The 27,587-nt window shown below is 41.2% G+C and overlaps 1 protein-coding gene across 1 annotated transcript; it reads left to right on the top strand.

The window, feature by feature from the left end:
• Nucleotides 1-90: 90 nt before the first annotated feature.
• On the top strand, nucleotides 91-24,566 carry wu:fi04e12 (desmoplakin). The gene is made up of 25 exons (XM_046872748.1): nucleotides 91-373; nucleotides 2,163-2,256; nucleotides 2,368-2,501; nucleotides 4,973-5,117; nucleotides 6,838-6,963; nucleotides 7,370-7,429; nucleotides 8,531-8,698; nucleotides 8,796-8,900; nucleotides 10,219-10,314; nucleotides 11,966-12,091; nucleotides 12,182-12,334; nucleotides 12,419-12,573; nucleotides 12,649-12,775; nucleotides 13,363-13,549; nucleotides 13,673-13,974; nucleotides 14,928-15,106; nucleotides 15,189-15,327; nucleotides 15,442-15,635; nucleotides 15,816-15,978; nucleotides 16,850-16,933; nucleotides 17,046-17,153; nucleotides 17,227-17,325; nucleotides 17,422-19,248; nucleotides 20,353-22,744; nucleotides 22,828-24,566. Exons 1-25 carry the CDS (start codon nucleotides 204-206, stop codon nucleotides 23,589-23,591), a joined length of 8,097 nt encoding a protein of 2,698 aa, XP_046728704.1. The 5' UTR covers nucleotides 91-203; the 3' UTR covers nucleotides 23,592-24,566.
• Nucleotides 24,567-27,587: the final 3,021 nt, after the last annotated feature.

Raw genomic sequence — 27,587 nt, 5'->3', positions numbered from 1 at the left:
GTGGGCGGGGTTATGGGCGGGGTTTAACGGCGAGGGTGGGGTTTTAATGGTGAGGGCGGGGTTTGGGGAGCAGAGGGCGGTACTTTCATGTTTATTCCGTGGTGGAGTAGAACGAAGTTGGAGATCATCCCTGGAGCAGTGCGATCTAACCTGGTTCTTGTTTTTTTCTCGGGTTCTTGATGGTGTGAACTTTGGATGAAACCATGAGTGTTTACGGATCGCAGCGGGGGCTGCACTCTCTCAGCCGGCGTACCGGCTCTCGCAGCGACGTCGAGGTCGGTAACTATCAGGTCGGGGGTAATGGATTCGTCCAGGACTATGCCGAGGACTACAACTACACCTTCTCCAAAGGCTCCATGGGAGGAGGACAGGGGTAAGAACTCCTCACAATCCCCATGCTACAATGTATCCTCCAGAATTGACCTTTGAAGTTTGTCTTATGGAGCAACATCTGCTGTCTTTCCTGAAATCTACTAATTTAACACAGTTAAACACTCCACAAACATCTATTGAGAGACCATGGGTCTGATTGTGTTCAGTGTTTAAACAGAGTCTCTGATCCTCTCCTTGATAAAAACCTGTATGGTTTCTAGCCTCTGTATTTAGTTTCAGGGCTTTTATCTCTCCAGGTGCTTGTGGTGTTCTCTTACCAGTTCACAACAATGAATCATCTGATGGCTGGCCAGAAAAAGGGACCGATTTCCAGTTTTTGTCTTTGACTTATTATGCAATTTATTATGTACTACATTATATACCGTGTGTAAAAGATCTCATGAGCGCGTTTTTAATACTTTGAGAAATGCAATTTATTTTAAACATGCATTTCATATTCTTTTATATACATCTTTCATATACATGCACATTTTCTATTCATATTGGCATCATGCTCAGGTTGTAGTTAATGATTTTGTTTATAAATAATATTTTATATATATATATATATATATATATATATATATATATATATATATATATATATATATATATATATATAAAATGTGTGTTATGTATGTATGTATGTGTATACACACACACACACACACACACACGTATACACTTATACATATACATATTTATTTATATATGTGTATATTTTGTGTGTGTGTGTGTATAGATAGATAGATAGATAGATAGATACACACACACACACACACATACACACACACACACCCACACCGAATTTACATCCATACAAGCTGGCCATGGTTTCTGGTGCTATAGACCGGAAATAATCTCTGCAGATATTTGACTTTGGGGGGGAAAAAAAAAAAAAGAGTGCACATTCCTTTGTCTCTAGTGTTGTTTGGCCCCTCAGCAGTTCCTGTAAACCACAACAATGGAGGTGGGAGGCGAATCTTGTCCCTTTCGAGAGGAGGAAGTTTGACTTATTACGCAAAAGATATTTTCGGATTGAAGTCCACATGCATACTTTCACATTCGACTTGCTTTAGTTTTACAGTAATTATCCTGATTGTGTGTGTTTTTTTGGGGTTTTTTTTTTACTTTTTTATTTCTTTATATATTTTTCATGGATACCGAATACTTTTTCTTATAAAAGGCGAAGTTGATCGAGCGTCGTGGGCCGAAAATAAATGTTAACGTTACACCAGAGTGCGTTACATTAAAGTTATAGTTGTCATGGTTCCTGTTATTGAGAAATAAATATATGAAAAAGGATTTTTTTGTTCAGCATAACTCATCTTCAAGTGTTTTAGTAAAATTATAACATCGAAGCGGTCCAATTTATAGTACAATAGAGTGAAATTCCTATTACAGATATATTTAAACAATAATACAATACAGCCGTATGTAAAATATAAGAGACAGAAAGTCAGTATATGTACTTGAGAGTTTTGGTTTAGACTTTGGTTCACGTTCATCAGATTGAATTAAAAATAAAGACCTGTGTCAACGTTTTTCTCACTTTTTTCCGTCTTCTCGTATATGTCATGGTGAGCCGAATCAAAGGTCTTAGCTTTCTGTCAATGTTTGTCCGTAAGTCCCTAAAGCCTGTCATATGAGTTCATATTCTATGGAAAAATCAAAATGAACCTGAGTTCAGGAATTTGCACACATTAAGCAGTACACGCATGTTTGTGCAAGCTTCTCTAATCACGCTCCAGCAATAAAGCTAACTTTTATTAACTTTTTCTCAACTCCAGCCCTCCTCTTCACGTTGTCATCCATCAGCGAGCTTCCAATCTGCAAAGCCAATGCCAAGCGCTCCTTCATAAAGCAGAGTTCATTTTACAAACAGTGAGTTCATGTTCCCGTGTGGGGTTTTTTTTTCTTGCATTGTTTTTTTGGTGTGTGTGGTGCGGTATGCCTGGAATGCTGTGTTCTGAGGGGTCGTGTTTGCCGTTGCAGGACACCGATAGAGTGAGAGCTGCAGCAGAAGCAGAGCATTGCATGATGTCTGCCAGAGACTCTATAGAGCAGCTCAAAGTTCTCGCTGTGGATCTTAGGAACATGGGCCAGCCCAACGAGAGCATTCTAATGACGTGAGATATGCGTACACGCAAATAAAACAGAGACACGAATGCATTCACAACCAATGCCACTCAAACACACATATACATACTGTATATATATATATATATATATATATATATATATATATATATATATATATATATATATATATATATATATATATATATATATATAGGCCTGGCCTCTTTGCTAGAACATAGTGTTACATTATATAGTCTCATACGTAACCCGCCTTTGGCAAATTTGGGCAAATGTCAGCGCTGTTAAAGGTCTTCAAAAGATCCAGAAAACTGCTGCTAGTCGAACATTATAATCGTGAGAAAATGGAATGTTTCCAGCGTGTAAAGAAATCAAAGAGACTTTGCTAAAGCATGCACCAAGCATTTCCAGAATGCAAAAAAAAAAAAAAAAAAGGTAGCTCTCACACCTGGAACAGATCAAGTAGACAGCAGCCTGCACTGTGAATACTCTCTAACACGCTTGTCTTTGTTTTCACAACGCATTGTTCAGATAACACCTGTAATAGTAGCTGAAACAGGCCTTGAAATGCAGCCTGAACTGAGACAAGAGTAAACTGCAAATATATATATATATATATATATATATATAAGAATGATGCTATTTATGTTTCATTATGAGGAAGTTTGAGTTTATAATTCGAGGATATAATTGTGCTTATACTGAGGACATCTATTTATAGCACCTGTAGTCTCTATCAATAAATATATCAATACAATCGTTCAAGTCTAGTGATAATTCTAATACATTTTAATGGAGAGAAAATAGAGTGCAATGATATATACTTATTCATATATATTTTTATATAAATACAGTACAGTAACCCCACGTTTATTGCGGTGGTTACATTCCAAAACCGGCAGCGAAAAAACTATCAATCATCAAGCCATAAATCATCCTCCCACACACTTTAAACACACACAGAAAACATTTGCAAGAATACAGTAATGTTTTCTCATGAATAAAAACAATTCCCTATAAGTCTTTTGCTCTATCGTGCTCTCCGCGAGAGACCGGGGAAATCACCAAACAAATTAGTTATGTGGCAAATGCAATTCCACGATAAACCATAAGGGGTGCCAGATTCGAACCGCAGTAAATCGGGGGATTGCTGTATTTGCCCATCGTTCCGGGACTTTTTAATTGTACAGGTATAAAAATTGATGCTAGTGTTTCGGTACAACGCGCAGTTGTAAGTGGCTAGTGTGTCCTATGACTGATAGGTGGCGCACATGTCACGGGCCTGTCCAGAGACCGTTAATCACAGTTTCCACACCTTGAAATGTTTTCTCTTATTTTACAAACTCCAGTTTTGTTTGAACAGCCCTCGAATATGTGTGTGTATTTATAGAGCTGCTAAGTTATGACAGTGGTCTTCAGACATCGTTCAGGGACTGTTATAGACTTTGTTTGGACATCAAGTAGAAGCTCATTGCCTCACCTCCGTGCCAGAACAAAGAAGAGTCTGGAATCATGTCGTCTGTATACCCTGAGTGATGGTGGTTGAAGATTGTAGGGAGTGTAGTTGGTGCAGTGTGGGGGTATGATTAGTGCTAAGAGGTAAGATAAGATAAAATGCCAATATGCCAGAGACGGCTGCAAAAAGACACAACAGTACGAAGCAACTCTGACAGGCAGCCGCCGGGGTCAGGTAGAAGGTTGCTGGTTTGTTTTGGGCTCTGTAGGAAAGCATTAGCGTTTTGAATCTGATGTGGGCGGCTGCAGTGTGTTGACTGGTAAAACGAAACCTTCACTGAACCCAAACACCAATCTGGAGGAAGAGATAAAGGACAACATCAAAGGGTAGATTTGAATCCTGATTACCTCTTAAGTCAATCTTAGCTAAACATGCAATCAATTCTTTTGGAAATGATAAAAATAATGGATTTGATTTGGATAATGGATGATTTGACAATACGCTAGACTCGTATCATCATATCAATTTAGTTTTATCCTCCATTTTTAATTGTCACGGTACATTTCACAGCGAGAGGAAAAATTGCGATCTCGGTACACATGACTTGTTCTGGGCTCGAAGCCAAGCGCTTGTGTTTAGACACGGTGATCTACTGGAAAACAACCTCGCACCTCTAATCGTAAAAAAGCCCGCAACCAAACCTGGTGGTGAGAGCTCCTGCGGGGGGAAATTTGATTGGGCCTCTTGGAATCGTCTGTGTAACCTGATTCATAGAGTGGAATAGGAGGAACTTTCCCTGAACAACAATGAAACCGAGATCGTTTGTGGCGTCCGAAATGGCTGCTTTTGCATTCGTTTTTAATGTACTGGTTCTTTTAACTGGATTGGATTGAATTCTAATGAAATTTGTGATAAAAAAAAAAAAACGGTCAGGAATGTTTTTGAATTGTCGTTGCCATAGCGAGCATTCGATGCCTAAATACTCATATATAGAATAGTCTAGAAGAGGAGCACAGCCGTGTTTGATTGTGTTTTGTTTCCCAGTGTGGAAGAGTGCACAGAGCAGCTAAGAGCAGTACATATGGCTCTGGGCGGCTCTATGCAGAGGACGAGCCGAAGCAGCAGAGGCAGCTGGGATGAAACGGAGAGAAACTTCCAACATGCTCTTGCCTGGATTGCGCAGCAGAAGGTAATCATTATTACCATGGTTTCATATACAGTACAGACCAAAAGTTTGGACACACCTTCTCATTCAAAGAGTTTTCTTTATTTTCATGACTATGAAAATTGTAGATTCACACTGAAGGCATCAAAACTATGAATTAACACATGTGGAATTATATATGGAATTATATACATAATAAAAAAGTGTGAAACAACTGAAAAATGTCATATTCTAGGTTCTTCAAAGTAGCCACCTTTTGCTTTGATTACTGCTTTGCACACTCTTGGCATTCTCTTGATGAGCTTCAAGATCTAGTCATCTGAAATGGTCTTCCAACAGTCTTGAAGGAGTTCCCCGAGAGATGCTTGGCACTTGTTGGCCCTTTTGCCTTCACTCTGCGGTCCAGCTCACCCCTAAACCATCTCGATTGGGTTCAGGTCCGGTGACTGTGGAGGCCAGGTCATCTGGCGCAGCACCCCATCACTCTCCTTCTTGGTCAAATAGCCCTTGATGCCTTCAGTGTGACTCTACAATTTTCATAGTCATGAAAATAAAGAAAACTCTTTGAATGAGAAGGTGTGTCCAAACTTTTGGTCTGTACTGTATATTCTAAGATGGACTGGGATAGAAGGTACAAAGAAAAAGTACTTTTCACCCCTTTGTCTTGAAGGGTTATATTGGAGATGCAAAACATTCTTTACTAAACGGATGAAAAAAATCTACAGATTAAAGTGTGTGTATGTGGGGAGGGGTCTGTATTCAAGCCCATGTTGGCACACTGCCAACCAGTTTGACTGTAAATCCAGGAATTGACTATCAACAGTGCACTAAAGTCTTTCTTCAAGACACTGCTTCTACTGTGCGAATGTTCCCAGAGCAGAGACAAGCATGAGAAACATAATAGGCAAATAATACACCCACCCCCTTGTACCGCATGTATCCAGTCCACAGGGTTTCAAACTCAGTCTGAAAGTTAAGTGAAAATGTTCTTGGTCTTAGTTACAAAAAAAGGAACTGGAGCATTTGCATTACAGAGAAGTAAACAGAAGAGTTGAGAGAAAGAGCTTTTCTTCGGGCACATGCAATAAATCCGCCCCTCCCTCCTTTTAAAAGAGAGTTATTGCCCAGTCACATGACTCATCTCGTTCTGAGACTCTGAGATTTACGACTGGCTTCACAATTATTTGAACAACTACTATGGCACAGTTTTCTTTCATCGGCTTGTTTTTCTAGTTTAAAACAAGCACAAGTAATAGTAAGAAGAGTCCAAGAGAACGATGGCGTGTCCAGTGCCTGTCAAAAGTAAGAGTGTTGGTTCCGTTTTCCTTTCACCTAGAATAAGTCTCCATCCTTCTCAGCTCCAAAACAACCCCAAACCATTAAGCTTCCACCTCCATGTTTGTCTGTGAGGGTGAGGGAGTCTGCTTACATCTTCTCTCCCGTTCTTTGTCTTACACAAGTCTTTCTTTTAGAGACAAAAATGTCAGGACACATCTGTCCACAGAACTTTCTTCCACTCATTCACTGTCCACTTCTTGTCTAATTTTGTTGCATAAAACAAAAATGGAACACGGCACAAAGCGTGACTCCACTTCTACCATCACAGTCAAATTGACTGATTTTAAAAATGTATTATTAATTATTATGCAAAAATGACCATTAATTATTCATACAGACATTGAATGTTTTGGAATATTAAAGACAAATTAGTTCCTTCATGCTTTCTAACACGCGTGTTTTCTAGCGCCTGATTGAGACTTCGTCGTGGGGAGAGGAGCCGGCATCTATAGATCAGCAGATCATAAATCACAACAGATTTCACAGCTCTATCCAGAGGAGTGTGGAAGTGGAACGAGCCAAAGAGGAACTAGTAAGTTTAGTGCACACGCACATACACTCACTCTCTCACACACACACCCCACACACACAACTTAGGGTATGCATCGGCATTCTGTACTTATGCAATGCATCAATGCATCCAGTTACTAATGCAAGTATTATTAATGAGTATAAAATCAAGTACATCAGACAATTTTTTTGAAACTGCATAAATATTATATATATAAATATATCGGCTCATATTGAAAATGAAGGACTTCTTGTTGCATTCTGGCGTTACATTACCAGTATGAGTAGACCCTGAACAAATGTTCACTATCTAGCTTACACAGATACACACCCAAGAGCTATAAATATAAACCTTTTAGGTTATCAATTGTCATAAATTGTGAATAAAAAAGTGCAATAAAGACATAAATGCTTTTGTCCCGTTCCAGAGAGATAGAAGAGACAAGGCTGGCCTGCATTTGCTGGAGCAGGAATGGGACAGCCTTCAGGTAGGGCGCTTCATGATTCAAGAAATTTTAGCAACACTAAGTTGTCTAGCTAACACTCCTCCATCAGCACAAATTACAGGTCATACCGTACGTACTTGCTTATATCCTTCACATAGTCAACGGTTTCAGATTCTTATCCAAAATGTAACGTAAGCCAAGGAGAACATGGGGAAACTCAACAGTTTGTAAATGATTGTTTCATTTATTGAAGGGGAAATGGTTACGCAACAATCCTTGTGAAAAAGAACTTGCCTTCCTGAACTTTATAACCTATTTGCAGAATTGCTTCAATTGCGTATTATCCTAGCATTCACACCAGGACTAGGCCATGCCTAAATCTGAAAATTGTAGTTCTTTTCAGCCAATCTGTGATTGAATTTGCGCTGTTTTGTTGTCATACAATAATTGTGTTAATTTTGCTTGAAATCTGAAGCTAGAGAGGTGTAATGCTAAAGGAAAGCGTCCCCACATCGTCACACTACCACCACCATGTTTCTACAGTTTGTTTAGTGTTTTTATTACGGTATGCTGTATCTGCTTTTTTCACAAGGTTTGAAAATGTTCGAATTTCGACTTCACAGAAATGCTTGGTCGATGATCAGGGTTGTGTTAGAAAGTGCCACATGAGCCTTTATGTTCTTCTTGGTTAGCTGTGAATGCATTCCTTATCTGAATCGTGCAAGGCCTTGCACTTCCAGAGATGGGTTCTTTTGTGACTTCCTGGTGAAGCATTAATGTGCTCTGGGAGGAATTTTGGTGTATGAACATGTTCCAAGTTTCCTTTTCTTTTTCCTTTTTGAGATAATGGATCTCACTGTCTTTTACTGGGATGTCAAAACCTTAGAAATGGTTTTGTAACCCGAATCCATGTTGCTTTGCTGGAAAGGTTTTTATTTAAATGATAGCATGGGTGAGTCTAGGCTCGTCTCTACAAAGGCAGTAATTGTCCTTAATCGCCTCTACGAAGGCAATTACTTTTTTACAAATAGAGCTAATTGGTGTCATCCAAGAAGGCTTGAAGGCTGGATTTTCTCTGGAAGATAAAATACTTTTCAGGCTTTTGGATGCCCAGAAAATATCTTTTCTCTCCATATTTCACAGAAAATGTCGTTCGAACGAGGCTCACAGTTAAACGAGCTTCAGAACATCATCGATGAGATCACTCGAGAGATCATGTGGGTAAATGATCGAGAAGAGGAGGAACTCATGTTTGACTGGGGCAACAAAAATATTGACACCTACATTCCCAAGAAACAGGAGAGTTACTCGGTACGAGCGTAAACACACACCCGCAGCAAAACACACCCAGGGTTTAAAAAATAAAACACGAACATGAATTTCCGGTTGCATTTTTTTTCCCAATCAGAGGTTAATGAGTGATTTGGAGGAGAAAGAGAAATATTTGAATAAACTGAAAGTGAAAGTGGACAACCTTCTGGTAAGCAATCATCCTGCATCGGACAAAATTGAGGTAAGTGCCTGATATAAGTTCCTGTTTTCATTTTTTTTTTTACTTTTTTTCCATGAAAAAGAAACCAATCAGTTACACATTAGTCAGTATATGGCCATATATACAGTGCATCCGGAAAGTTTTCACAGCGCTTCAGTTAAGGCCTGCAATACATTATTTTCCTCAAAATTCTATAAAAAACAATATTCCATAACGACAATGTGAAAGAATTTTGTTTGAAATATTTGTAAACTTGTTAAAAATATAAAAAAAGAAAGAAAATCACACATTACATTCACAACCTTTGCTCAATTCTTTGTTGAAGCTTCTTTGGCACCGATTACAACCTCAAGTCTTTTTTTCGTTTGATGTTACAAGCTTGACACATATTTTTGGGCAGTTTCTCCCATTTCTTCTTTGCAGAACCTCTCAAGCTCCAATTCTGTAACATAAGTGAAGCGCTGTGAATACTTTGCATTGCATTTATATTTACAGCACATATGGGCATCAGAAATACTGACAAAAAAATAGAAGAAAAAAATGACGTATACATACGTACAGACCAAAAGTTTGGACACACCTTCTCATTCAAAGAGTTTTCTTTATTTTCTATGAAAATTGTAGACTATGAAAATTGTAGATTCACACTGAAGGTATCAAAATTATGAATTAACACATGTGGAATTATATATGGAATTATATACATAACAAAAAAGTGTGAAACAACTGAAAAATGTCATATTCTAGTTTCTTCAAAGTAGCCACCTTTTGCTTTGATTACTGCTTTGCACACTCTTGGCATTCTCTTGATGAGCTTAAAGAGGTAGTCACCTGAAATGGTCTTCCAACAGTCTTGAAGGAGTTCCCCAAGAGATGCTTGGCACTTGTTGGCCCTTTTGCCTTCACTCTGCGGTCCAGCTCACCCCTAAACCATCTCGATTGGGTTCAGGTCCGGTGACTGTGGAGGCCAGGTCATCTGGCGCAGCACCCCATCACTCTCCTTCTTGGTCAAATAGCCCTTGATGCCTTCAGTGTGACTCTACAATTTTCATAGTCATGAAAATAAAGAAAACTCTTTGAATGAGAAGGTGTGTCCAAACTTTTGGTCTGTACTGTATATGGAGTGATTTTTGTTTCCATCTAAAATTTTGATTAAAAAAAGAAATCAAATCAGGTCTATGAAATGTTGCATATTTGGTAAATCTTTCCCAAAGATGATTTACAAATGCTATTTGCTATATTTCATAAAAGTCTATTGTGATTTCCATCCATACAATCAGGGTTATTATTATTACTCATGGATGCATGTCCTAGCAATTCAGCTCTTGTATTCCCCTAGGCATACATGGAGACTCTTCAGACCCAGTGGAGCTGGCTCCTCCAAATCACCAAATGCATTCACGTACATCTAAAAGAGAATTCAGCGTACAGCCAGGTAACACACGAGCCATGTTTGCACCAGAAATGCAAATAATCAACATTTAGCAAGATCTTATAATTTTCGTATTAAACAGTGTGTATCCAATAATCCCTCATTCCCTGTTTATGTAGATATTGTACATCGTACACCCCTACTTTTAAACAACACACTTACAGAATGATGATTTTGCTGGCTTTGTTAGTACACAGGGGCTTTTATATGACTTTGATATTACATGATATAAATAACATTTGATGGTTCCCCAGCTAGGAATATTCCAGTAGCATATAAAGTCTCCAGAATGGTCCCTCTGTAGTACATGGTTGGAATGGGGGGGAGGGAGATGGGATTTCCTCAACGTTCCTCAAGAAGTAGAGATGCTGCTGGGCTTCCTTGGTGATTTGAGCTGTTGTTGAGTAACCAGGTAAAGTTCTCCGCCAGATAAACACCAAGGAATTTGGTGCTCTTGATGATCTCCGCGGAGGATCCATCAATGTTCGGTTGGAGAATGGCCCCTTTGTGCTTTCCTAAAGTCAACAACTATTTCAAGTTTTGTCAACGTTCAGAGACAGGTTGTTGGCTCTGCACCAGGCTGTTAGTTGTTGCACCTCCTCTCTGTATGCTGACTCGTCGTTCTTGCTGATGAGATCCACCATCGGCGAACTCTATGTGGTTCAAGCTGTGCATTGCTACACAGTCAAAAGGACCATCTGCCATATCTATCAGCCTGAATTACCAAATTTCCCTGACTACAGCACTCTTTTATTCAATTCAATACACTAATTATTTTGCCTTTAAAAAATGTCACACCCACAATGGGAAACATGACGTTTTCCCAAAATACCCACCAAAGATTCTGTACATAATTGTATTATCGTTGATGACACAGAATGGCGTCAAACGGTTTATGCTACTTACTTAACAAATATAACATTGTAATATAAGAATACAATATTACATTTAATGGTTTTAACCAGGAGCACAAAAGAGTTTGAAGGAGCATAAACCGTTTGTCAGACGCCATTGTTTTTTGAACATCCCGTTCCACATTTACTTCCTATTTGCCATTCTAATAACCTCCACTCTTCTGGGAAGTTGTTCCACTAGATTTTGTGCTCATTTAGCCACAGGGATGTTAGCAATGTCAAGTACTCATGTAGGTGAAGTGAGGAGGCCTGGGATGCTATATGGGATCTCTATAGCAGGAGATCTTTCACTCCAACTGATGTGAAGCATATCTTCCTGGAGCTGGATTTTGTGCACAGGGGCATTGTCATGCTGGAAAAGGTTTGAGTTTTGTAGTTCAAGTGAAGGTTCAAAGTGATTTCATGCCACTGCATCCTATACAATTGTGTTTCACTTTGTGGGGCAATTTGGGAATCACATATGGCTGAAAAAGTCGAGTGTTCCAATGCTGTTTAGTTCGGGGTTGAGCATTAATAAAGCCACACCACATACTATATGAGAAAATGTTGGAAAGTTTGAGGGTTTAAACCCCGGTATACCCAAGTTGCCACTGTTGGACCCTCAAGCAAGGTGCTTAACCCTCTGTGCTCTAGGTGTGCTGTATCATGGCGGACCCACTTGAACATAGCGTAAGTGGATATTATGGTAAAACAACTTACAACAGTAACTGTACAGTAACCCCCAACCCATCTATATTCAGTTCTTCATAGAAGCAAACGAAACATATGGCAGACTTCAGCAGCAGCACGAGATCATCCGCAAGAAATTCTCCTGTGACAAATCAACTCCTCTGGCGAATTTACAAGAACTGCTTAAAAGCCTGGAGGTATAACACACAAACACAAACACACCACACCTCGGATTTCAACCCAAGATAACTGCTCAAATGTTTGATGTTGTGTTTACATGTCAACAGAAAGAGAAGGATTATCTGATGGAGCACAAACAACAGGTGCAGCAACTGGTCAATAAATCCAAGAACATCGTAAGTCTACGCCCACGAAACCCGGAGGAGAAGAGTAACAGCCCTGTGAAAGTACAGGCTTTGTGTGACTTCAGACAGGATCAGGTAGAAATGCACTTCTGCACGTATATACTCTGGAATTCCTTTGTCCTCCGAACTCATTTCCTTTCTTCTGTCCTTTTTGAGCAGAAAGTTATCTGTAAGGATGACATAGCCATTCTGAAGGATAACACCGAGCGCAGTAAATGGCTTATAACCGGACCTGGAGGATTGGATATGGAGGTGCCTTCGGTCTGTTTGCTAGTTCCACCACCCAACCCTTTGTCCATCAACCTGGCTAACAAGTATGTCCATAAAGACACAAAAATCTGCATCTCTATCGCACGATGCTATGCTAATGTACGTGTTTTGCATTGCAGGAACGAGCAATATTTCGAGGCTCTTCAGTCAGTGTGGAACCAGCTCTTCATCAATATAAAGAGCCTCATTTCCTGGCAGTACTGCCTGCACGACATCAGCCGTATCAACTCCCTCACAATCACCATGGTAACGCTAACCTTCATAGCAATGAGTATGTCAGCGTTATACATGGGATCCGTATTCCATCAAAATAACTGTTTTGGGTGCAGTGTTTTTGAGCAGCCACGGCCTGACAGCTTTCCGTAGCAGCTTTGTCCAGTGCCTTAACCACTAGGCTACCACCTCCCCACATTTTCATATACATACAGTGCATTCACGGCGCTTTACTGTAAAAATTAATTTGTAAAATTTTTTAATGATTATGAATTCTATTCTATTATTATTACCCGAAAGGTTCAAGGCTCTGGCTTACTGATACAGAAGGTCAGCGTTCAAGCCCCTGTATCACCAATCTGCCACTCTTGAGACCCCTCAGCAAGGCCCTTAACCCTTTGTTCTGACACCCCCTCGCCCCCAACCCCCTAGTCTCGGTCTGTGGAAAAATGATCTTGAGTGAAATGAAATTTGGGTGGATGCCAACCGGGTGCCCTACAAAATGAGTTTTGTCGTTTTTGAACATAATTTTGATATTTATTTGTGATTGGGGAAGTCAAACTGTTGCAGCCCAGCACTTTTTTTAGAACTCACCCTAATGTTTTTGCATTCTTTTACAGCTGGCTCAAATGCGCCCAGAGGAGTACCGCAGCATCATCAATAGCTTAGAGTCTCACTATCAGGAGTACCAGAGGAACTGTTCGGGATCTGAGATGTTTGGAGAGGAGGACAAGAGAGCCATCGAGAGCCAGTATACTGGGGCCCAGAAACACTACGATCAGATGATCACACAGCTCCCAGCCTATGGTGAGTACACTTGTGTAATGTGGGAAACCCTGGTTTGCCTGAGACTGTGCACACGTGTAAACCGAAAAGGGATGTCAAGGATTATTTATCTAACACATTATTGTCATTTGGGTGTTTTTTTAGTCGGCCAGCAGGTGGTGGTCGTGGATACTTCAGTGAAGGAGACATCAACGACGGTTCTCCAGGGTGCTAAGGTTTCGTCGGGTGTGAACCAGGTTACATCAGATGTGAGAAATGTCTCGGCAGGTGTAAAGAAGGTTTCGGCAGGTGGGAACCAGGTTTCATCCGGTGTGAATGTGCTCAGTGAATTGCATGCCTTCCAGTTGAAACTGGAAGTCTTGGAGTCTGCAGTCAGTACACACCAGCACATCCCAGTGGGACAGGGAGCACCAGCACAATGCACCAGTCTTATCACTTCCTCACAGGTACAAGCAACACACGTACCAAGCAATACACATGTACACAACAGGGATGCGCATCTCCATATACTGAGGTGTATGGTTATATGATAGATTAAAGCAGGGGTCACCAGCATGGAGCATGGAAGTACGGGGAATACTAGTGGTAGGAAGTCCGGTAGATCTCTCGTGGCAACGAGTAGACCCGACCGTGAGTGAGGTGGAATCTGGACCTTGTAATGGGGAACAGGTGTAGGTGATTAGAGCAGAGAGAGTCTGAGTGAGAGTTAGAGCCTTGGAGGAAGGCGGTTCCCTGACAAAATCACACTTGCATTGGTGTGGATTAAAAAATGACAATATTCAAATATAGATGACTAGATATAGATGAATATCATTAATTATTAATAAGAACATATAATTAAAGGTACATTGAGCAAATTTGTTATTTCAGAAGTGTGTATCAAACTGGTAACCCTTCACATTAATCGGTACCCAAGAAGTAGCTCTCAGTTTCAAAAAGATTCGGTTCAGACACACAGCAAATCATCAATTTACTTAGGTGACTTCTTCTTCATGGTCCCTTTCACAAACAGGCCTTGGTAGTGCGAAAGAAAAAGACGACATAAAACCAGACGTCTTTTTTCTGCTCTTACTTTATGAAGATGCAGCTCTACCTCTGCCATGTTAATCTGTATTGTATGGTCTCTGTAGCGTTGTGACAGAGACCAGGTCATATTCACGTAGCAGCAGCGATGCTGAGAGAACATATCGAATATTGGTCACAAATCATTGGTCACTTTCTAAATACTAAAAGTGTAGCGCATCTACTAATAATTCCTAATGATTATATATAAATCAATCTTTTTTTTTACCAATGCAAATATGTTAAAAACCGGTGAATCTTACCGTAACACACAATATAACTGAAAGCAAACAAAAATTTACTCACCAAACTTCATTGTCATTGCTGACATACGTAGGCAGTGGTGAAGGATGTGGAGTCATTGAAAGGAGAGTTCCAGAGGCTAAAAGAACAAGTGCTCACCGAAGTCAAAGGAATGAAAGACACGGATAAAGCTCAGTTTCTTCAAAGCCAACTCAACCTCATAAACCAGAGACTGGACAGACTGGGGTCTCACTCTAGCGCTTATCTGCTGAGGTTGGAAATCATACAGAAGGTCTTGTTTTAAAAGGGAAAAAAAGCTATGTTTTTATATTCAAACTTGTAACCTGTACTTCAGGTTGAAGGCTTTGAAGTCTTTGCTACAGGCCCTACTTCAGGCGGAGGATGTGGTGAAGGTTTACGAGGCTCGACTCACTGAGAGAGAAACGACCTCACTGGACCCGGCTGAAGTCCAGAAGTACCAGAGCGCCCTGAAGGTACTTTAAGTACTTCACTGAAATCTAAAATCCGCTGTAACGTGGATTTTATAGTGTTTGAAGTGTAATTGGCTGTAGTGGTGTAATAATCGCTGTTTTTGTTGTGCTTTCCAGGTAATGCGGTCTGAGCTCGATCAGAAGGATGGCGTACTGCGTTCTCTGGAGGACGAGCTGAATAAGGCTCGTCAGTGTAACACGCAAATCGATCCGAACTGTCACAGGTGTGATGTTGACCTGTGCCTGTACAGTGAGCATGTAACGCAGCTGTCTGACCGTTGGAAGCGCATTCAAGCGCAGATCAACAACAGGTGCTTTTTTCCCCAGACATTTATATATCTTTTTTGGGGGTGCTGCGGTTAGGGGTCATCACAACGGATCATCCATCTCCAAAACACTCTGTCCCTTCTATAACAAATCACTCCTGAGATACTTCTCTATGAGACACTATGTTTATATATAAAACCTATTTAATTTTTTTTTTCTCCTAGGTTCGGGGATCTGGACGCATACCTCCAGCAGCTAAAGCATTATCTTTCCTCAAGCTCCACTCTCGATTCCTGGATTAATGACATCAAAAGCCGGATCAATGCTCAGATGACCACTAGGACGGATGACATTGCGGTCCTCAGCAAATTCCTTAACCAACAGAAGGTTGAACTTTATACTAAATAAATGTCCTTAGCTAGTAGCTACTACTATCCTTGAAACAAGTGTGCAAGCGGCATAGCAGAAGTAGCTTGTGTACAGAAATTTGTCCGGTTGACTAAGTACTGAATTTACCCTTTAAACAGGCATGATTTGATTTTTAAAAATATGAAATAATCTACTAAGAATTGGTGCGTTTATGGGGGGAAAAGGACTCCAACCAACGCTACTCTAAAGTAGTATTTACAATTTATGATAAATGATGATATCACAAACTGTAACATTAGTTTTGTTTCATTTATTGTCTAATAAAAATGGTAAAACAAAAAATATATATAGTATGAAGTAATTCTAATTATGTAGCTTCGTCTTAAATATATTTTAGCTAAATTGGTGCTAAAATACTCTTAAACTTGTTGAAATCAAATATGTCAATAAAAACTTAATTATTAATACATTATATGGACAAAAGTATTGAGACACCTGACTTTTTCCATCCATATGTGGTTTTCCCTGAACTGTAACCACAAACTTGGAGGGTCACAGTAGATGCAGTAGAATAAAATTTTCCTTCACTTGAACATGGAGACCCGAACCTGTTCCAGCATGGCAATGCCCCTGTGCACAAAGCCAGCTCCATGAAGATATGCTTTATATGATCACCATTGATGAATTGGCACCACAGGCCTCCTCATCTCACCTACATTAAAACCTGAAATTATTAAACCCCTTGTGGCTGAATGGACACAAATCTCCACAAGCACACTCCAAAAAGAACATTTAGAACATCTTCTCAGAAGAGAGGGGAATGGGATGTTTAAAAAGCACATCTTATAGTCAGGTGTCCACAAACTTTTGTCTTAACGTTTTTCCTTAGGCGCTGAATTCCGAAATATCCGGAAAGAGGGAGACTGTGGAGGCTGTACAGAGAGATGGTGAAAAATGTGTTAATAGCATTAAGGTATGCTGATGAGATGCTGTAGAGTGCTATCGTATTCCTTTTTAACACATATATACATGGTTTTAATGCTCTGCAAGTCCAACATTATTTGAAACGATGTTTAAATGTGTAGGACTATGAGCTTGGGTTGGCATCTTACAGTGCTGGACTAGAAACTCTACTCAACATTCCTATAAAGAAAACCATGCTGCAGTCTCCGACGACAGTTGTGATACAGGAGGTACGAAAGAATTAAAGTGCGAACTGAGATTTTTTGTCTGCTTTAGGTATCTGATTGTATTTTTGTATTTCAGGTTTCCTCTTTGCATAGCCGCTACTTAGAGCTTCTAACACGTTCAAGTGATTACTACAAATCTCTTGGAGACTCGTTGAAGAACTTAGAAGAGCTCAAGGTATATAAAAGACACCCCATTATTTTTTTCCCAGAATTCGCTGACATTGGCCTCTGACCCTTATCAAACATGTTTCCCTGCTGCTTTTGTACCTAGATGCGGAACACCAAGATCGATATGCTCGAAGAGGAGCTGAGGCTCCTGAAAGCTGACATAGAGGACCGCGACGCTAAGAACGCCTCGATGCGAGAGGCACTCTCACGGTACCAGCTTAAGCTAAACGAATCTCAGGAGCACCTCCTTTCTTTGGAGGAGGTGAAGAGAAGCCAGGCTCTACAGTGCAGCACAGCGCAGGCGACCCTGAGCTCGTCCCAGAACCAACTGCATGAGCTGTTGGCGGAGGTGGAGCGTCTAAAACGGCTCGTGGAGGAGGAGAAGAGAAGCAGGAAAATTGTGGAAGAAAGGTATACCAGTCAGCAGGAAGAGCACGAAGGGGCCATGCGGAAAAGGCTGAAAGAGTTAGAAGGGGCCAACTGGGCCAAAATTGAATTGGAGAAGACCGTGTCAGATCGGACACTTGAGATTGAGCATGTGCGGAGGCAGCTGGAGGCGGAGTCACAGAACCTGAAACAGGCCCAGATGGAGCTGGCTAAGGTAAGGCTGCAGCACAGTAATGAAATGAGAGAGGCCAAACAGACCTATGAGTCCCAGATCCTGGTAACCCAAACGAACATACAGAAGCTCTCACAGCAGCGGAAGGATGACACGTTGTCCTTGCAAATGGAACGTGAAAGGGTCGAGGGGGATTGCAAGAAACTGCAGGAGGAGTTGAGGAGGCTACAGTTCACCCTCAGTGAAGAACAGGCTCAAAGAAAGTACACGGAGGTAATGCTGCAGCAACAGATCACAGCAGGAACAGAGGAATCCCGAAAAACAAGTGAACTGGAGGCTCGGATACAGCTGCTTCTTAGTCAGCAAAGTGCAGAAGAGAGCAGGTGGAAGGAAGTGCAGGCACACTCTACAAAGTCTCTCCAGGAGAAGACCAATCAGATCTTCAACCTCACACAGTCACTAGATGACGAGTTGCTGAAAAGGAGAGCCCTCGAAGGAGAAAACGGCCATTTGCAGAAGGAGCTAGCAGACCTCCGTGCTAAGCATACAGCTTGTAGTCAGGAACTGATCAAACTTCGTTCTTCACAGCAAGATCTTAACATCCTCCGTATCGAATTGGAAAACCAGGGCAACGAGCGAAACCGGGCAGAACAGAATATTGGACATCTTCAGGCAATGGTTCAGGAGCTCCAAGGGGAGCTAAAACAACTGGATGGGCAGCTGAATCAGCAAGTAAAAGGAGCCCAAGAGGAGGCGACCAAGCGCAGGAAAACCGAAGCTCAGCTTGAGAAGACAAACCAGGCTATGCGGGAGTATGTCTCCACCATCTCCGCTTTGCAAAAGAGTCAGGAGGAGGCTAACACCGAGGCCAAAAAATCAGAAGACGACCGTAGAAAGTTACAGGAAGCTCTTGATCGTAGCTTGAAGGAGTCAGGTTCTTCAGCTCAGCGTCTAGCAATGCTGGAAGCTGAAATGAAAACTTTGAGGCTGCAGTTGGTGCAGGAGCAAGGTCGGGTTTGTGAGTCCAACCAGCGTTTCCAGACTTTGCACCGAAGCATGGAAGAGAAAACCAAAGCACTCAATGAATCCATTGCTGAGGTAGAGCGCGTGAAGAAGCTCACAGAGACACTCACCAAAGAGCGCCTCGGCCTGGAGGAAGAGTTACGAGCGGTGCGGGTAGAGCATGACAAGCTGCTTCAAGGCAGGCGACACAAGGACGGCGAGATGAGCGCCCAAATTGCGGCGCTTCAGCAGCAACTCGAAAGCAGCCAACGTACCCGCCATGACCATGATAAACTTATCCAACAGCTCTCGCAGGAGAGAGAGAAGCTTCGATTGGAGATACAGAATATACAAAAACAAGCCAGTGAGGTACTAATCAACTGTAGAATGTTGAGGAAGTGTAATAGAGTGTAGTTCCACTCAGACATTATGTAGGATTGTTTCCAGCTTGCTTTATACTTTTCAATCGCTTCACATTCTTCAGATTTAGTGCTCTGCCATGCAATATGGTTTCATTTCATGGTCTGTTTCTTCACCTGATTCTGGCACTAATTCCAATGGAAGGCGATTATTCTCATGGAATCCTCATGCTGTGTGCTTTTTTGGCTTTTTCTTGTGTGGTTTACTCAGTCACTCTAATCAAGTCATTCCTAAGTCATTCCTTTGGCATATATTTTCCAAAATACTGTATTTGAACTGGATCAGATGACCAGCTGAAAGGGTACTCAGCAATAACCGCAATCTCAATATCTCACAATCATTACATTCTAAGTCTCATAGTCAATGATTTGAAACTACATTAGAAAGTTTTATTTTAAATGCATGCAGATGGTCCCCGAGTTATGACGGCTCGACTTACTCACTAGCCCACACGCCCGCTCCCACATACGTATATACTGTATAGGTTGTACAATACGGTTCTGTAAATTGCTTTGTTTTGATAAATTATGTACTGAAATTAGGTAAAATTACAGTATACTACCCTATACTGATCATCATTGTTTAAGACTACTGGGTATGGCCATGTCTCCACTTGGATCATACTTGCCGATAACCATTTAATCAACCGATAGTTTTTAAAATGTATACTGGATGAAAAACAAAAATAAACATAAAAAAAACAGTTGAAACAGAACAGCTTAAAACCAGGCCTGAATCTTATCAATAATAAAGATAATATAGAACTCTCTGTGCAGCGCGCTGTCTCGCGTGTAAAAACAAACAGCACCTAGGGTCAGTGATTCACCTCTAGATGCCGCTCTTGTAAAGACAACGGACTGGAAACCGGAAAAACTATCAGTACTGATTTTTTGCAAATTGCCAATAGTTGATGCAATCACTTATCGGTGCTAATCTGAACGCATCTCCATCATAAGTCGGGGACTTCCTGTATTAATATTTGAATATTTATGTTCTTTTTTAGTGTGAAGGATTTAACATTTTTCTCTATTTGTTTCTCTTCTTTCCAATCAGACATCAAGCTTAATCCAGTCTTCCCAGACTCAGTGCACTGAATTACAACAAGAACGAGATGCCCTTCTAAAGAAAATAAAAACCCTGGAAGAAAATATGACCAATATCCGGAAAACCGAGGAAGATTTTAGGAACGCCAAGCTGTCACTTCAGACAGAACTGCGCTTAAAAAAGCAACTGCAGGATGAGAACGAGAGGCTCAGCAATGAGTTAAGCACGTGGAAAAAGCAACGTCAAATCCAAGATGAGCATGTTCAGCAGCACATCACCGAGCGCATGAAGCTCGAAGGGGAATGTTCCTCCTTCAGAGCGCATATAGAGCAGCTGCAGGCCCAACTGAAAGAAGTCGAAGAGCGCTACAAGCTTCAGCTGCAGGGATTGAAGCAAGAGCGTAATGACCTAGTGACAATTAGAGATTCCTTGCAAGGAGAGGTTCAAAAAGTGAGGCAGATTGAAAACGCAGTAAACCGATGGACACAGACTGATTTTCCTGGTACTGTGGATCCCAGCACGCTGGTCTTTGATGGTGTGCGTAAAAAAGTCACAGCCCAACAGCTACTCGAGTGTGGCGTGATCAACCAAAAAACACTAAACGACTTGCGGAAGGAATATCAGACTGTCCAGGATGTGGCTGTCAATATTAAACTAAATCTTAAGGGCACAGGAGCCATCGCAGGACTCGCTGGACCATCTGGAAGGTTGACGCTCACAGAAGCTAAGAAAGACGATCTGATCTCCTCAGATAGCGCAGTGAAACTGTTAGAGGCTCAAGCAGCAACAGGATATATCCTTGATCCCAGGGCGAATTTAAGGATGACCGTGGAAGAGGCTTGTCTTAATGGACTTGTGGATGAAGGGGATAAAAAGCAATTGCTGACTGCAGAGGCTGCCTGCCTTGGCTTTAGAGATACATCCACAGGCAAACTCCTGTCAGCCAGCCAAGCGATGAGAAAGGGAATTATAGACCAAGAAACCGCTCTCCGTCTGCTGCAAGCGCAAGAGGCTGCAGGAGGCATTCTTGATCCTGTCCTCAGTATATACCTTCCTAAGGATATCGCCAGGGATCGCAATCTAATCGATGAGACCCTTTATCAAGCCCTGAGTGCAAAACCGAACTGCTATATCGACCCTGGAACAAATCTGAGTACGAGCTACGTCAGCTTGAAAAGGCAATGCAAAGCTGACCCGAATACAGGCTTGCTAATGCTGCCAGCCCCACCGGCACCAATCACCGTGCAGGGTTTGCGTGAAAAGGTCTCTCTGTCACATCTGGTAGAGGCCAACCTGTTAGAGCCTGCAGACCTTGATCAGCTAAGAGAAGGCAAACTGACCAGCCAAGACATCGAGCACAGACTTCGTGCCTATCTACAGGGATCCACCTGCATTGCTGGGGTCTATGATGAAACTGACAAACGCATTCTGCCTATCTACCAAGCAATGAAAGAAGGACTCCTGCGGCCTGGAACCACACTGGAGCTTTTGGAGGCTCAGGCAGCTTCAGGCTTTATAATTGACCCTATTAACAACCAGTATTACACAGTGGAGGAGGCTTGTAAGAAAGGGCTCGTTGGGGTGGAGTTCAAAGATAAGCTCCTCTCGGCTGAGAGAGCCGTTACTGGATATAAAGATCCCGGTAGTGAAAAGATCATCTCCCTTTTCCAGGCAATTGAGAAAGGTCTGATCGAAAAAGGCCATGGCATTCGCTTACTAGAGGCTCAGATAGCCAGTGGTGGTATCATCGATCCCAAACAAAGTCACAGAATTGATGTAGATGTTGCCTTTAATAGAGGTTATTTTGGTGAAGAGATGAATCAGATTCTCAAAGATGAGGGTGACGACACAAAGGGATTTTTCGATCCCAACACTCAGGATAATCTTACCTATCTACAGTTGAAGAGTCGTTGCATGACAGATGATAAAACTGGCCTTGTGCTTCTGCCACTTCATGATAAGAACAAGATATCAACACAAAAGAACACAACAAGGAAGACGAGGGTTGTTATCGTGGATCCTGACACCAATAAGGAAATGACAGTACACGAAGCTTATAAGAAAGGTTTGATCGACTATGAAACTTACATGGAGCTTTCTAAGCAGGAAAGCGAGTGGGAGGAGATAAAAATCACTGCCTCGGATGGGACCAGTAAACTGGTCATTAGTGATAGGAAGACAGGCCTTCAGTATGACTTGAAGGAATTACTTGACAAGGGTGTAATCAATGACGACAATCTGCAGGAGTATCGCTCTGGGGATATCACTCTTACTGAGTTTGTTGACATCATCACCACTAAAACCATAGGTGTGAGCAAGCCCCTGAGCTCTTCCCCCTCTTCCTCCTCATGTTTTGTGTCATCCCAGACAGTCAAAAGAGAAATCGTGACCTCAGTCGGAAGTGCTCCCCTGCAGCAAGCACCTCGTCACCAAACAGCTTGAAGCGCATTGCCAGCATGTCGATTTCTCTGACATCACCTGGAGATATTACAGATGAGCAAAGTCCAGTTGGGGCCATTTTTGACACAGAGAAGTCTGAAAAGATCAGTATATATAAAGCAATGAAGCAAGGTCTTGTAGACTCTATCACAGCCCAACGACTGCTCGAGGCACAAGCCTGCACCGGTGGTGTTGTAAACCCGGAAAATGGCCGCCGCATCTCAATTCAAGAAGCTACTCGCTATGGCATAATTGACGATGACATGGCTAATCGGCTGAAACCTGCTCAAAAAGCCTACATTGGCTTTGAAGATATTAAGACCAAGAAGAAGCTGTCAGCAGCTGAGGCGGTAAAAGAAAAATGGTTACCGTTCGAGGCTGGTCAGCGTTTCCTTGAGTTTCAGTTTTTAACAGGAGGCCTCTTCGATCCGGAACACGGCCACCGGAGGTCACTTGACGAGGCCGTACGCTTGGGCTGGTTGGATCTGAGGACATCGCAGAAGCTCCTGGACACTCGTCACCATCCCAAGATGCTGACCTGCCCCAAGACAAAGTTGAGGATCACGTACAAGGAGGCAATGGATGCCTGTATGTTGGAGGATAAAACCGGAGTACGCATGCTTCCCGCAGCTTCTACATCATCACGTGGAATCAGCAGTCCTTACAATTCGAACCCAAGCTCTGCCCCAAGCTCTCGGACAGGATCCCGCAGAGGCAGCGTGGATCAAACCTATTCCAACAGCTCTACATCAAGATACAGCACTTTTAGCTACAGTAGCACCTCTTTTAGCAGCAAGTCATTATCATAGAGGTGATTTAGAGAGTAATGGTGGATGAAAATACAACCCAAAGGGTATTAACATAGAAAAGTGTATCTATATTAATGGTAAGATAAGCTAAACCCTAAATGATAATTAGATCAATGTTAAATACTAATCGACAAATAATGTTGAAGACACTAAGTTCTTATTTTTACTTCAGATTTACAAAAGTATTTTCCTTTTTTTTTTTTTTTTATAAACCGAGTGCCTTCTCTTATATAAAAATATCAGTATCATCAATTAAACTGAATTAGTGTGAAACTGAATTAATGTGGTTGCTGAAGGCGGTTACATATCACGTGGGATTATAGGGCTACAGAGATGTGAAAGTGTGAGCTTGAGGATGGTTGAAAATATCGACTGATGTCATAAGTATTTGGACAGCAACCGTTTAGCCATTTTACGAATGTATGCAACTTCCCGGAGCAATCGAGATGTGATCGAAGTGTAGGCTTTCAGCTGATGTGCCGTTTAATGGTCAGGTGCAGCCTCCTTATTCCATGACAAATTAAAGAAATCAAAGGTCTGGAGCTAATTCCAAAGTGTTGAATTTGTGTTTAGGAGCTGCCCAGGGGGAACTCTCAACATGCAAGTTACGGAGGAAATCCCCCCCCACCCCAAAAAAAAACAACGCAATGCTATCCGAGTCCTAGCACATTACTAGCATTGGGTTGCTGAACAAATACTTATGGGCCTGACTGTATTTGTATTCGTTGGACTGGTGTCGGCAATTTACTAACTCAAAGGAATATGATAATGTAATGTGATTGATTGTTGTATCGTCAGTCCAGAGCTGGAATTGAGAATGTTTAACAATGCCCTAGTTTTAAATACTTTTCCTTTTCTCCTCAGATAAACCTAACAATTTTTGTTCAAGCATTTGTACGATGTCAAATTGTTTTTTGCAAATGTGATCCCTTCTTTAACATCTAAACTTACACATTAAATAAATAATTGAATTCATCTAAGACTACAGTTTATATTAACAGGCTAATATCAGTAAGCCTCAGACTGCACAAAGACCACAGGGGTACCTAAAAGCCTCATTAATAGTTTGTATTTTATTAAACCAGTAGCACCTATGGGAGGTGGTAAATCAGTGGTTAAGGCTCTGGGTTGCTGATCGGAAGGTCAGGGGTTCAAGCCCCAGTATCGACAAGCTGCCGCTGTTGAGCAAGGCCGTAACCCCTCTGTGCTGAGGGGGGCGGTGTATCATGGCTGACCCTGTGCTTTAACTACAGCTTCCTAACACTGCTGGGATATGCAAAAGTAAGAAGTTCATTGTGATGTAACGTACATGTGACAAGTAAAAACCCACCTTTACCTTTACTCTAAAATTTTGTCATCATTGCTAACTAAAATCCTATAATATTAGCCAATATAAAGATGATTTCCTGCAAAATTACTGCAAAAAAAAAAATATCTTGGACAAAATTTCCAAACAATCCAATTACTACAAATTTTCTTTTTAACCAAATTCACTATATTCACATTTAATTTTCAATGTAATTTTTGTAGTTCTTTTAACAGCAGACATCCTCCCAATGCAGCTGTACAGGATTAAATAGATTATAAATATCACCTTTAAAATGTATAAATCAGTCCATTTATCCCTTATGACTGAGCCAGTGGTGACAGGGGCAAGATAAAGCCACCTAAGATGACAAAAGGAGGAAACTTAGAGAGGAACCAGACTTTAAAGGAAACCCATCCTCATATGGGTGACTTCGGATTTCCAATTATTATGATGATCTGTTTAAGTGAAATACATGTGAAATTTCTGGATTTATGAATTGCACTCATTTCATGTATAATTCTTCAAAAATCTACATAGATGCCTTAGAGTACTGCTCTCCCATCACATTTCTTTTTTTTTTTCTTTTTTTTTGCGCAACAATAGACTTAGTCATAGAGCAGTTTTACAGTAGTCCAGATGGAAATTTATATTTAGATCTCTAATGACCAAACCAGAGGCAAGTGGGAAGGAAAAACCCCCTAATATGACCTTTGAAAAGGAACTACGACACAAAAGGGGGCCCATCCTCTTATGGGTCACAGAGGATAATTGAATTTATTACTGTTCCACAATTGTTTTATTGTGTAATATTAATTGTACTGCGTTAACAGTGGGCATAGTCACGAAGCAATGTCACAGCAATCTAGTAGATTTATATTTAGATTCCTAATAAGCAAGGCATTGAGAAAAATCCAAAATAAGAACGTCATCCACTTTTGATACTGGAATTATAATTCATTACTGTTTCACATTTAAGTCAAACAGCATTGCATTGAAAGCATGTTTAGTATCAACAGTGTATTGTTTACCATTACACCAAGTTCTTCTGTACAATGTCTACATGAGATTATACACTGAAGATTGGATGATCATTTGCGTATCCATGTTGGCACCATCTACGGTAAAATCAGAAGGTAAATCACAAGCACTGATGGAAGTTCAATTGTTACTATGAAATCAAAGCATCCCAGAGCTCTTTTCACCATTAAACCCCACTCCGTTTTACACATTTAATTAAGAATGGTAAGAAGTTTTCATCATTCTAGCTACTGATAAAGAACCTGCTCCTTTTGGTCAAAATAAATGTTACAGATCATAATATAACAGCTCACATTCCATAGATGAACCTAGTCAATATGAGTTAAGACCACTTGTCAAGTATTCTTTTTCCTAATACATTCATTCTCTGATCGCTATCTGTTTATGTGCTTACGGAAATCAGATATTTATTTCACTCAGAAAAGCAGCAGGCCATCAAGAAGATCCATCCAACCAACCACCTATGTACCTACATAACTACATACATACATAGCATCTGGAAACAATTCACTGCGCTTCATTTTTTCTAAATTTTTCTCAAGATTCTACAAACAATACCCTATAATGACAATGTGAATCACATGTACATCACAGCTTTTTTGAACTCAGGTGCATCCTGTTTTCACTGATCCTCCTTGAGATGTTTCTACAACTTGAATAGAGTCCACCTGTGGTAAATTCAGTTGATTTGAACATGATTTGGAAAGGCACACACCTGTCTATATGAGGTCCCACAGTTAACAGGACATATCAGAGCACAAACTAAGCCATGAATTCTAAGGAATTGTCTGTAGATCTAAGATCTGTAGGCATAGATCTGGGGAAGGGTACTGAAAAATTTCTGCAGCATTCCATAAATGAAAGAAGTTTGGAACCATTAGGACATTTCCTAGAGAGGGACACCAGGCTAAACTGAGCGACTGGAGTGAAGAGCCTTAGTCAGGGAAGTCACCAAGAACTCGAAGGTCACTCTGAAGAGCTCCAGCCTTTCTCTGTAAAAACAGGAAAACCTTTCAGAAGAACAACCGTCTCTGCAGGACTCCACCAATCAGGACTGTATGGTAGAGTGGCCAGATGAAAGCCACTCCTCAGTAAAAGGCACATGACAGAGTTGGAGTTGGCCAAAAAGCACTTGAAGGTCTCTCAGACTATGACAAAGAAAGACTGAACTCTTTGGCCTAAATGCCAAGTGTCATGTCTGGAGAAAACCAGCCACCGCCCATCACCTGGCCAATACCATCCCTACATGGTGATGGCAGCATCATGCTGTGGGGCTGTTTTTTAGGCAGGAACTGAGAGATAAGTCAGGATCGAGTACAGAGACGTCCTTGATGAAAATTTAATCCAGAGTGCTCTGGACCTCAGACTGGGGTGATGGATCATCTTCCAACAGGACCACGACCCTAAACAGATAACAAAGGAGTGGCTATGGGACGACTCTGTGAAAGTCCTTGAGGTCCCTGACTTGAACCCGACTGAACATCTCTGGAGAGATCTGAAAATTCCTGTGCACCGACACTCCCTATCGAACCTGATGAAGCGTGAGAGGTTCTACAAAGAACAATGGGAGAAACTGTCCAAAAATAGGTGTCCCAAGCTTGTAGCATCATACTGAAAAAGACTTGCTGTTACTGATGCCAAAGGAGCTT

This window comes from Silurus meridionalis, chromosome 18 (genome assembly GCF_014805685.1).
Source record: "Silurus meridionalis isolate SWU-2019-XX chromosome 18, ASM1480568v1, whole genome shotgun sequence".
Lineage (NCBI taxonomy): Eukaryota > Metazoa > Chordata > Actinopteri > Siluriformes > Siluridae > Silurus > Silurus meridionalis.
The sequence above is the reverse complement of the archived record's forward strand: the minus strand, read 5'-3'. Positions and strand labels throughout refer to the sequence as shown.